We start from the raw sequence: 12,989 nt of genomic DNA on the forward strand, positions 1-12,989 counted from the left end.
GAGAGAGAGCACAAGCAGGTGGGGAGGGTAAGGAGGAGCAAAGGAAGAAGGAGAGAGGGAATCCTAAGCATGCTCCACACCCAGTATGGACCCTGACTCAGGGCTTAATCTCACCCCTGAGATCACTCTTGATCTCACCCCTCGAGCCAAAATCAAGAGTTGGGTGCTTAGCTGACTGAGCCATCCAGGTGCCCCTCATCATCATAATTACTATTATAGCTTGCATTTGCATGATATTTTTAAGTTTTTAAAGTTCTTTTAAAGTTCCTACACAAATCTTAGCTAACCCTCAAGCCTTAATTAATTTATAATTTATAAATTAATTTATAAATTTTAAATAAATTATAAAATTTAAATAAATTTATAATTTGTCTATGTGCTCCCTATTTGACTTTAGGGCACATCTCACATTTCTCCCAACTATTTCCCTCCCAAGGTATTATCCCTACCTTACACACCTACATAAGAATAATAATGACAATTGGAAATATTTCGTTTAGTACCAGTGTGTTTTCCAAGGACAGTTATCTCTAGTAATCTAAGACTCAAGAGAAACAGCAAGATATACTTTGCACATAGCAGATGAGGAATAGCTGTTGATTGGAAGCTGTAGTTTGTATACTTCAGCACGCTGTGCGTGGTCTGATAATCTAAATCCAAGTCTGAATTTCCAGCCTCTTCTTTAGCCTCACCTCTCCCCTGCAGCCTTTGTTTCAGTGACTCTTCCCCCAAAATATCTTGTATCTTTATGACTTTGTTCCTTGATTCAAGTTCCTCCCTGTACCTGGAAAACAGTGCAGTTTTCCAAATCTTGTCTCCTGAAGTCCCACAGACTGTTTCAAGTTCAGTGACTCACTCTTTCTTCCTACAGTTCCACGCCAGCGCTCAGTGTACTCTATATAAGGTGGGCACCTGTGTCGTGGTAGCACTCCTTACATTCTGTTCCTGTTATTTGTTTCTGTAGCTGTGTCTCCCCACTTCCCAAACCCCTGACATAACACACACACACCAAAAGAATTTAAGTTTCGACAGGACAGAGGGTTGTCTGGGTGGCTCAGTCAGTTGAGCATCCAACTCTTGATTTGGCTCAGGTTATGAGATCTCAGGATTGTGGGACTGACCCCTGCATCAGGCTCTGTGCTCAGCTGGGGGTCTGCTTGAGATTCTCTCTCCCTCTTTCTTTGCCTCTCCTTCCCGCTCTCTTTCTAAAATAATAAATAAATAAATCTTGTAAAAAGTTTCTACAAAGCAGAGATTGTATGCTTTCCAACTTTATATTCCCAGGTATTGGGTAGGGTATGTGAGTTTATATAATGGTTATCCAGAAATAATTTCTTGAATGGAACAATAACAACCAGAAACATGGCTTCTGGGCTCTTATTATAAGAGTTACACACCTATGGTCTGTAGATCCATGGGTCAGCTTCAGGAGGTCTGTGAACATAGTGAATATGTAAGCAGAAGCTCATGTGTGTACATAGTAGGGGGCTACAGCAGAGAATATGTGGCCTTCTGAGAAAAAGTATGAGTTCCATGACCCACAAAGGTAAAAACTGACTGGACTCGATTATGCTGTCTTTGGAATGGGCTGAATAATAAAGGCAATAATAGTATCATGACCGTAAGTGTTGTTCTGACTTTTTCTTTGCTCCAGAAGAATTGAAGAACTGAATCAGAGCCTGGCTGCCCAGAAGCAGCTCGTAGAACAGCTGTCTCAAGAGAAACAACAACTGCTCCATCTGTTGGAGGAGCCAACTAGCATGGATGTGCAGGTGAGGTGTGGGCAGAGCTTTTTGCCTCTGTGTTCATCATCTCTTGCTGCATAAGAAATGACTACAGATTTAGTAGATTACCATGACATACATTCATCGTACCACAGTTTGTGGGTCAGGGGTCCAGGCGTGGCTTCGCTGGGTTCTCTTTGCCAGCATTTCACAAATCTGAAATCAAGGTATGAGCAAACTGCTTTCTTATCAGGAGAGTCACTTAGGGAAGGATCGTATTCTAAGTCTCCTAAGATTGTTGGAAGAATTTATTTCTGAGTGGCTGTAGGGGTTGTGGCAGCTTGCTTCTTCATAGCCAGCAGCAGAGCAAAAGGGGGTTCCTTTGCTTCTCTACCTCTACACAGTCTTTTAAGAGACTTACCTGATTGGGTCAGGCCGACAGTTATAACCCTTTTGGTTAACTGAAAATCAACTGAGTAGGGACCTCAGCTGTATGTACAAGATCCATTCACTTTTGCCATGTAACGTAGCACAACTATGCAACTATATTCCCTCATCTTTGCCATGTTCTATTCCTTAGAAACAAGTTGTCGGTCTCACCCACACTCAAGAAGTAGGGATTATGTGAAGATGTGGTGGCTACCGGGGTGGGAAGCACTGGGGCCATTAGAATTTTGCCCACCACCCTGAGTGATTTATAATTGTACAGAATGTTTAATGTGGGTTCTTTCTCAGTTAATGTTGTTTTTATTTATTTATCATTTTAATTCCAGTATCATTAACCAACAGTATTATATTAGTTTCAAGTGTGCATAATGCTGTTTTAATATTTTTTTTTAAAGATTTTATTTATTTATTTGACAGACAGAGATCACAAGTAGGCAGAGAGGCAGGCAGAGAGAGAGGAGGAAGCAGGCTCCCTGCGGAGCAGAGAGCCCGATGCGGGGCTCGATCCCAGGACCCTGGGATCATGACCTGAGCCGAAGGCAGAGGCTTTAACCCACTGAGCCACCCAGGCGCCCCAATGCTGTTTTAATATTGAAGAATTCTTACTGTGGTATAAAAATTGTGTTAGTCTATATTGTTGCCCTTGAAGTTACCTCAGAGTAAACTCTCCTCTTCCCTTCAACTTTTAACTTTGTAAAAAGGTATTTCCTAAAAGAACCCTAGAATATATCTTTGCCCAAGCAGCATAAACAATTACTGAGTATTCTTACAGGTCTTAGAGCAGTAGGATTTAACTTCTTGGTTCACATCTAGAGAGCTGGGAGTAAGGATGAAAGGAACAGGGAGAAGAACTAGGCTAAAGCAGTGCTTCCTATCTTTTCTGTGTCATGGCACAAACAGGAAATGATGATATTTGTAAGGTACAGTGGTAAGTGGATGGAGCTTCTTACTTGAAGGTTGTCAGTCTGGGCGCTTGAGCCATGACAAGGCCGGAAGAAATCACTATTTCAGCTGTACTTGTAAACTTCTTGGACTGTGACTTTGGTTAGAAAGCTTTGGTTAACAAATTCGGGAAATGATGCATATACATGTAATTATGGTTCAGCACATATTGTAGCATTTTCTGCGGGCTCGGTGCTGCTCTACCAACCTTATATATTAACTCAAATTAATATAAGCCCTTAACATATGAGATATAATAAGAATAATTTATAATAAAATGGTGTTTATTTAAAAATATACATTGCACATGTATATATATATACACACACGAGTATATACATATGTATAGTATGTATATGCATACACACACATACACACATACATGATCACAATTATATTAGCAGACATAAAGAAAGAGTCAGGTGCTTGTATCTGTAGGGAAAACTAAGCGACTGTCATAGCTTCGAATGTAGCCTGATGCAGTCATGTTATACTGGTGATTCAAAAACAGCAAGGGGAATGCGATTAGTAAATGAGGGTGACATTGCCAAGGTGAAAAACTCTTGGTAAATTTCCAAACAGTAGAAAAATCAACTCTTTCTTCATTTTCATAGCAGTTCCATTCATGGAAAACTCATTGTATATTAACATTGTGTATATATATATATATAAATATATATAGCAGAATTCCATTGTATGTTCAGGTGATTATATAAAGTTGTATTACCTCACCAGTGCCCCATGGAACATTTAAAAGTCATTCAGTAATGAAAGCACAAAACAAAACTTCACATTTTAATCCTACAGAGTTACCAATAATACTAATACTGTTTCTACTACAATCAAAATGGTAACATGTTGGTAATGGAAAGCAACATAATTTTATTGGAAGTGGAAAAAAATTTTTTAAGAGTGAGAAAATACATGGGTGTGCATGTGTGCATACTTAAGTGTGCAAGCAGGGGTGAGAGGGAGAGGGAGAGAGGGAGAGAGGGAGAGAGAGAGAATCTTAAGCAGATTCCATATCCAGCATGAGCAGGTCACAGGGCTCCATCTCACAACCCTGAGATCATGACCTGATCTGAAATCAAGAGTCAGACGCTCAACCCACTGAGTTACCCAGGGACCCCTACAGTGAAAATACATTTTTTAAAGATTTTATTCATTTATTTGAGAGAGAGAGAAAGAGAGAAAGTGTGTGCAAGATTGGGGGAGAGGCCATGGGGCGAGGGGAGAAGCAGACTCCCCACTGAGCATGGAGCAAGATGTGGGGCTTGCCATGGGACTTGATCCCAGGACCCTGAGATCATGACCTGAGCTGAAGGCGGACGCTGAACCAATTGAGCGGTGCCCCTGGAGACCCAGCTTTTATTGAGTGTCCATGAGACCGTGTGATGCTGCTAGCCAGTGAAGGGAAAGAGGAATGGAAAAGAGGAAGGATCCATTTTTGAGTCCTGATCCTGCTCTAAACACCATGTGGAGGCCTGAACATTCAGTTTTTTTCCAGCTTTCATTACAACCTGTGAACTAGGTAGGATAAAGCTCCCTTTGTAAGTAGGGAAACAAATATTTAGATTAAGTGATGTAACCTAAGTTATTAAGGCAGTAGGTGGTGAGGTAAGAATTTGAACATAGGTTTATGTGGGTTCATACCCATATTTACACTGCTGTTCTGAAGAGCTAGTATCACAAATGTACATGTGTGTGACTGACCAAAAGAGATCTATTGACAAAGTTCAAAACCAGCTCTCAGAATATCAGTGAGCCAAAATTTCTGGAATTTTTCAGTGAAACTACCCATAAAATAATAATTCCTCATTCTTCCCTTTCCTAGTTCCTGATAACCTCTGTTATAATGAATTAATGAATTTGCCTTAATGAATTTGCTTGTGTTATGCATTTCATACAGACTGGAATCCGGTAGATGATAGATAGATAGATAGATAGATAGACAGACAGATAGATAGGTAGACAGATGTCACTAAGAATTTGGAACAATGCTTTGCCCGGCTCATTGCAAATTACATAGCACCCATTGCTCCAGTCATCATGGTGATGACAATAAAAACAAGAAACACCCCATGAATTTGCAAAATGCGGTTTAGGAGATGATATAGTCACTCAGTAAGAACCACTAGTCTGGGGGCTGTAGCTTCCAAAGGGTTTATCGTCCAATAAGAGATTGGCATGTAAACAAAGAACAAAATACAGAATGATAAATGAAGAGATAGAAATATATGTACAGTGGGAAAGGAACCCACAGATGGCAGGGATTAACTCTACCTTTGAAAGTCAAAGAAGCCTCACCTGGAAGTTGCTCGTGACCTGGACCTTAAAGGCGGAGTACTCCAGGCAGAAAATAGAAATACATCATAGGCAGGTACAGTATATACAGTGATATGGAACATAGTTAAGGAATTGGGAGAAACTGGTATTACCAGGTATATATTAAGTGTTATAGAATGATAGAAGACATAACTGGGACATTCCGTGTCAAGCTAAGGACTTCCTGTTATAAGAAACAGAGAGTTAAAGAAAGAAAAAAAAAAAAAAAGCTAAGCTAGGGGGAATAAAAGCATATGATTTGCATTTTAGAAAGACAATCCTGTGGGCTCTTTAGAAGGAGGACTAACTGAGCAGATAATTGATGTCATCTCATGAGAGCAAATCTGGTTTGACACCACTATTAACTGCTTGATCTAATCCATTCTTGAATTAGGGGCCAAGAACATTAGAAAACCAGTTATAAAGTACTTTGTCTCCCCCCTCTGTCTACAGTCATGTGTGACAACTCTTGCTATCTGTGATAACTGAAGCCTGCGTTGTGGGCGTCATCCTTGTCTGCCAGGAGGAGCAGCATCTTACTCCCACCGTATCCTCAACCTTTGTCTGCCAGGCCATCTCTCACCACAGAAGCCACACCCCCACGATGTGGAAGGCCCAAGTTCATTTTCAAGGCTCTGGGCCTGCTCTGCAAACACTTAAGAATTCCCTCATCTCCAGCAAAGCCATCCCTAGAGTTCTGGAGACTGACTCATTTCCTCTACCTCCTCTGACCCCTCACAGCTGAGAATACCACAGTTGGGCTTTAGAAGAAGGGAAGCTCACAGACGTTACACATCTAGGTTTGAGTTGTCCAAGTGGAAACTCTTCTCTTATGCCATTTCCCATAGATGAGTACTTCTCATGTAATCTCAAATCTGAAAGTCTGGACTGAGTATAATCTCTAAGTACAGGAAGTTTCATTTCAGAGCCTTCCATTTCTCAAAAAGAGACAGTTTTGATCAAGATTATTTAATTTAATTGATTTTACTATCCCTCTAGCTGTTTTCTTTTTCCATTCCACCATAATATTGTACATTCATTTTAGCCATACTTATACAGTAGTATGACCTTCTATCATATAATTAACCCACAGAACAGCAACAAAGAAAGCCATAAACTTGACACGCCACCAATTGACATCATTCCATGTTTGCTTCCAATCACCCCTTGTCCATTCAGATCAAGAGCATGTCATTGTGAGCCGAGAACTCAGGAGCTTTTGGATATAGCTGCCATGCTGAAGCAACATGTCCACATCTTTTTTAGTAAAAAGAAAAGCTAACAAAGTGAAGTTTTACAAAGCATTTTTCTCTTCCTTCGTGAGTGTATTCACAAAGTTGCAGATGAAAGACCTGCACTCTGAAAAACTGGTGATAGTTCCAGTTACTGACATGATTCCCTTTTATGGGAGAGTAGAAGCTTCATTTCAAAGAACCCTTTAAATGAAACCAGACCTACAGGGTATGAATGCAAGGAGCAACGATGTACTTGCAGAGGAAGGTCTGGAAGAATTCTTGTTTTATTTCATTTTTCCATTCTCCAGTTTTCCCCCAGTGTAATATTTATTAACATGTAAAGAAATGTTGCCTTACAAAATGAAAGAGGACAATAGAATTAGGGTGAGATATCCAGTAAGCAATCAGGACCTCCCACTCATACAAATCAGCAGACGCTCAAGCCATTGCATTTATGCCTTGTTTGGAACCTAATGTAAATAACACTGCATGCAGTGAGGCGTATTCTTAAAATAGCAAACATTCCAGTGTTACCATGGAGAGATCTGATGTGGAGGTTAAAACAAGAACACTCACTGCTCATGGCAGAGACTGAAAACCTTGCAGGGATTAGGAGCTTGGGCAGCTCCAACTAACTTCATATAAGGAGATCTTTCAAAGCAGTTTTACAGTATCTTCTTCTTAAAACTGGTGAATGTTGAAGGTGGAGACTTATAAATCCTCATTCAACCTCACTGTCTCCCAGACATAACCTTTACTGGTAACGTGTCTCAGCAAAAGGCCTCATCATCTAAGGCAATTGTAGTCCTGACCCTTTAGAGCAGCAAAGGTGGTGGAAAAATAAGGGATTTTATTACCACTTCATGAAAATTATTAACTGAGAATTTATAATGCACAAATTACTGTAACATGAAGGAATAAAGAACACAAAGATGCATAAGGTTTAGTCTCTGCCTTTAGAGATGATAGTCTAATTGGAAGGTAAGGAAGCCCCTGATGGAAACAAAATATAAAGCAGTAGAGAAAGAACAAAAGGTCATGAGCTGGGGTAGGCAGTGAAGATTTTGATCTGTAAGAAATGAGTAGAATTTTAATAAGATGAAAAGGAAAGGCATTGATTTACTCATTTAGTCATTCAATGACTATTTATTGATATCTAGAAACATATTGTCCAAAGTACCTCAAAAAAAACAATAGATGGATGAAACCAGGAGCTGGTTCTTTGAAAAAGTAAACAAAATTGATAAACACTTAGACTCATTAAAAGAAAAAGAAAAAGAAGACACAGAGAGCAAGAGCAAGAGTTAGGAGAAGGAGAGGAAGAGAAAGAGGACTCAAATAAAATCAGAAAAGAAGAAGGGAAATAACAACTGATACCACAGAAATACAAAAGATTATAAGAAAATACTGAGGGGCGCTGGGTGGCTCAGAGGGTTAAAGCCTCTGCCTTCGGCTCAGGTCATGATCCCAGAGTCCTGGGATCAAGCCCCGCATCGGGCTCTCTCCTTGGTGGGGAGGCTGCTTCCTCCTCTCTCTCTGCCTGCCTCTCTGCCTACGTGTGATCTCTGTCTGTCAAATAAATAAATAAAATCTTAAAAAAAAATATTGAAAAATTTATGCCAAGAAATTGGAGAACCTGTAAGAAATGGATAAATTTCTAGAAACATATAATCTTCCAAAACTGAATCAGGAAGAAATAGAAAATTCGAACAGACCAATTACTAGCAATGAAATTGAAAATACTGTAACGCTGAAAAATTAAAAAAATAAAAATAAATAAAATAAATAAAATTCATAAAAAAGACATTGATGAAAGAAATTGAAGATGACACAAATGAAAAGATATTCTATGCTCATAGATTGAAAGAACCAATATTTATTAATTAAAATTAATTAATAATCATTATTAATTTATTAAATTCACAGTAATTTATTTTTATTGTGTTATGTTAGTCATCATTAGTTTTTGATGTAGTGTTTCATGATTCATTGTTTGTATATATGGGCTTCATGCAATCCGTGCCCTCCTTAATACCCATCACCAGGCTCACCCATCCCTCCCACCACCCTTCCTTCTAAAACCCTCAGTTTGTTTCCTGGTAAGATATAGTGTGGCAGGTACAATCGCTCATGAAGAAGAATAAATATGGTTAAAATATCCATACAACCCAAACCAGTCTACACATTTAATGCAGTGTCTATCAAAATACCAACAACATTTTTCACAGAACTAGAACAAATAATCTTAAAATTTGTATGGAATCACAAAACACCCTGAATAGCCAAAGCAGACTGGAAAAAGAAAAGCAAAGCTGGAAGGATCACAATCACAAATTTCAAGATATGTTACAAAGGTGTAATGATCAAAACAGTATGATGCTGGCACAAAAACCGACACTTAGGTCATCATTGGAATAGAATAGAGTCCAGATAATCTGTGACAAAGTAGGCAAGAATATACAGTGGGGAAAAGATAGTCTCTTCAGTAAATGATGCTTGGAAAACTGGACAGCTATATGCAAAAGAATGAAACTGAACCACTTTGTTACACCATACACAAAAATAAACACAAACTGGATTAAAGACTGACATGTGAGACCTGAAATCATAAAAATCCTAGAAGGAAACATAGGCAGTTATCTCTTTGACATTGGTCATAGAAATATTTTCCTAGATATGTCTTCTTACTCAAGGGAAAAGAAAAGGAAAATTAAACTATAGGGACTATACCAAAATAGAAGGCTTTTGCACAACAAAAGAAACCATCAACAAAATAAAAATATCAACCAACTGAATGGGCAAAGATATTTGCAAATAATATATTTAATAAGGGGTTAATATCTAAAATATATGAAGATAGTATACAACTCAACACCAAACCCCCCAAATAATCCAATAAAAAAAAAATGGGCAGAAGACCTGAATAGAGATTTTTCCAAAGAAGATAGACAGATGGCCAATAGACACATGATCATCAGGATATCACTGACCATCAGGAAAATGCAAATCAAAACCACAATCAGATATCACTTCACATTTGTTAGAATGTCTAAAATCAAAAACACAAGAAATAACAAGGTTTGGTGAGCAAGAATTTGGAAATAAAGGAACCCTGGTAGGGATGCAAGCTGGCAGCCCTTGTGGAAAACAGTTTGGAGGTTCCTTGAAAAATTAAAAATAGAATTACCTTGGGTTATGAACATTGGGGAGGTATGTGCTATGGTGAGTGCTGTGAAGTGTGTAAGCCTGATGATTCACAGACCTGTACCCCTGGGACCAATAATACATTATATGTTAATTAAAAAAACATTTTATTAAAAAAAAAGAATTAGCATATGACCCAGTAATTCTGTTACTGGGTATTTATCAAAAAAAAAAAAAAACCAAAAACACTAATTTGAAAAGATAAATCACTTCTTTATTTATGGTAGCATTATTTACACTAGGCCAGATATGGAAGCAGCGCTTGGGTCCATTGATAGATGAATGGGTAAAGAGAATGCAGTATATATATACAATGGAATATTACTCAGCCATAATAGGAGTGAAATCTTGTCATGCAACAACATGGTGGACCTAGAGCATTTTATACTGCATGAAATAAGTCAGACAGAGAAAGACAAATACCATATTATTTTGTATATATGTGGAATCTCAAAAGCAAAACAAACAGACTCTTAAATACAGAGGACAAACTGGTGGTTGTCAAATAAGGGTGGTGAGGGGAGGGCAAAGTAGGTGAAAGGGATTATGAAGTACAAATTTCCAGTTATAAAATAAATAAGTCACAGAGATGAAAAGTATGGCATAGGGAATATAGTCGATAATACTATAATAATCGTATGGTGACAGATGGTGACTGTACATATTGTGAACATTGAATAATGTATAGAATTGTTGACTCATTATGTTATGTACCTGGAACTAATAGACTATTACATGTCAACTATATTTCAATAATAAATACTTTAAAAATACTTGAAAGAAGAAAGGCAAGAGCCTTTCCCCTTAAGGAGCTTGTATCTAATAAGGAAGATAAATAGCCAAGTGATCAAACAAATAACTAATTGCAAATTGTAATAAGTACTTTGAAGAAAACAAAGAGCAGGGATTAGCCAACTGTTTCTGTAAAAGGACAGATGGCAAATAATTTAGACCTTGCAGGTCATAAGGTTTCTGCCATCAGCACAAACATAGCCATACACAATACATAAATGAGTTGGCATGTATGTTCCAATAAAACTTTATTTACAAAAATAGGTCGGGGAGAAATTTAGTCCACAGTTCATAGTTTGCTGAACCCTAAAAGAGAATTAGGGAGAATGAGTGTGGGGGTATTATAGGTAAGGAAGATGGTAAATTTTTTTTTAAAAGATTTTATTTACTTATGACAATGAGAGAGGTAACACAAGCACAGGGGAGCTGGAAAGGGAGAAGCAGGCTCCCTGATGAGCAGGGAGCCTAATATGGGGCTCAGTCCCAGGATGCTGGGGTCATGACCTGGGCCAAAGGCAGATGCTTAACAACTGAGCCACCCAGGTGCTCTGGAAGATGGTAATTTTGAGATGTCTCTGACCTATCATATGCAGATATGAATAAGTAGTTGGCTATTTCAGATTTGAGCTCAGAGGAAATTCTGGGATAAAGATATAAATGGAAAGTTACTGGTATAAAGATGGGAAAGGATAAGATGATATGGAAAGAAAATAAAAATAGGTAAAAAGGTCTAGGACTGAGCCTCAGTGAACACCTACCAAAAGTTCGAAGTGGGTATGACTCTTAGTTCACAAATTCAGTTGTGCAGGAAATACCACGTTTCTTCACTTTCTTTCAATCGATTGAATGTTACCCTGAGTCCTTATCTTAATCAGGCTAGCAGGAAGTTCAAAATCATCCATTTGGTACATATATTCCTCCCTATTCTCTCAGTTACATGAAAGTGAAGGTTTTTATCAGGTACCAAAGAATCAAGGGATTACTCTTACCATTGGTCTGCCCTGGAAGTACCCCTTCCCCAACAAGCATGGTTCTGCCAACTCTAACAGCTTGCTTTATTAGAGTCTTTTATGAAGCCAGAACCCCGTGATCTAGAGTCCAGCCTTTCCAAGTCACCTACTGCCTTCTCACCCCAGGTCCTGCTGCTTCTCTGCACATTAATATGGAATGGAGGTGGCTCCCTGTTATTCTCTGATCCCCGGTCTCTTTCTGAAATGAGTGAAATCTAACACCCTCCTTTTCTGTTGACCTCAAAGAACTCTTTCTCCTCTTCCCCACTGGGACATCTGGCTTAATCTTCTCACTTGGTTTAGAATTTTAATTAAAGTCAGGAAATGCATTTGACTTCAGCTTCTGCTCTTTGCTCTGCAAAAATTTCCAAGTTAAGGGCCTGACCATCAGATTATAAAAGAGGAAGGTGGGGCATACAGTTAATAAAGCAGTTTAATATCCTGTCATCACGCCATAGGATTAGGGAAGGAGTATGTAGTTGAAAGATGAGATGCAGTTGAAAAGTAGATTAGGATCTTTCTGTAGAGAGATTGAAATGCCATGCTGATGAAGTTTTGGACTTCATCCTATAGTGGATAATGATGAATCTTTACTATAAATATTCTGGAAATAGTATGGAGGATGATTAGAGGGTAAGCTTCTAAGCCTAGTGACATGGTTCAGGTTTTAGGTTTCAAGAGCCTGAAATAGAAAATGTAGTGAAAATGTGAAGCAACATTTCTGAACATGCTAGAGATGTTCAGAGAAAAAAATCCCAAATTTAGTGTTTAACTTGATAGGGAAGGATTCTGAGGAGTTAAAGGTAACAACTCTGAAATTTACAAGTCACAAGTGTACAAGTTACAGTTACAGAAAGTGATATGCCTGACCTTCTCTTTCCTGCTAATCTCTCCCTAGCTTTTGACAAATGTTAACTGTCTCTCTCATTCTTGAAACTCTGTCCCCATCTCACCTGTGCTTTGACTGTAGAAGAGCCTCACTTGTTTTTTTTTCCACTTAGTTTTCTCAGTCACCTAGACTCATCATGTTCCTGATCAAATTTTTCATTATCTTTTTGTAGATGGACTCAACTCTCACATTTCTGCTCATTTAGATCATGTTTTCTACCAGTCTTTGAGACCAAAAACCTAATCTTCATCTTTAATCCTTTTCCTTCATCCTCTATAGGTCGTCAAGTCCTGCTGTTCATTCCTTCAAAATAATTCTCACATTTACCACTTTCTATTTATACACCAGACTAATTTATTTTTAACTTAAATTCAAATATTTAACATATAGTGTATTATTTGTTTCAGGGGTACAGGTGATT

At 38.3% G+C, this 12,989-nt stretch overlaps 1 protein-coding gene across 12 annotated transcripts in view; it reads left to right on the top strand.

The window, feature by feature from the left end:
• Positions 1-12,989, top strand: part of PDE4DIP (phosphodiesterase 4D interacting protein) — a 213,783-nt gene that overhangs the window by 112,794 nt on the left and 88,000 nt on the right. For 11 of the 12 annotated variants that reach the window (XM_059138369.1, XM_059138393.1, XM_059138389.1 and 8 more), the window contains one exon: positions 1,655-1,772. In XM_059138369.1, coding sequence (XP_058994352.1) covers positions 1,655-1,772 — 118 coding nt within the window. The remainder of the gene's footprint in view (positions 1-1,654; positions 1,773-12,989) is intronic. The other variant, XM_059138370.1, reaches the window with a different exon arrangement.

Source organism: Mustela lutreola, chromosome 10, assembly GCF_030435805.1.
Source record: "Mustela lutreola isolate mMusLut2 chromosome 10, mMusLut2.pri, whole genome shotgun sequence".
Classification (NCBI taxonomy): Eukaryota; Metazoa; Chordata; class Mammalia; order Carnivora; family Mustelidae; genus Mustela; species Mustela lutreola.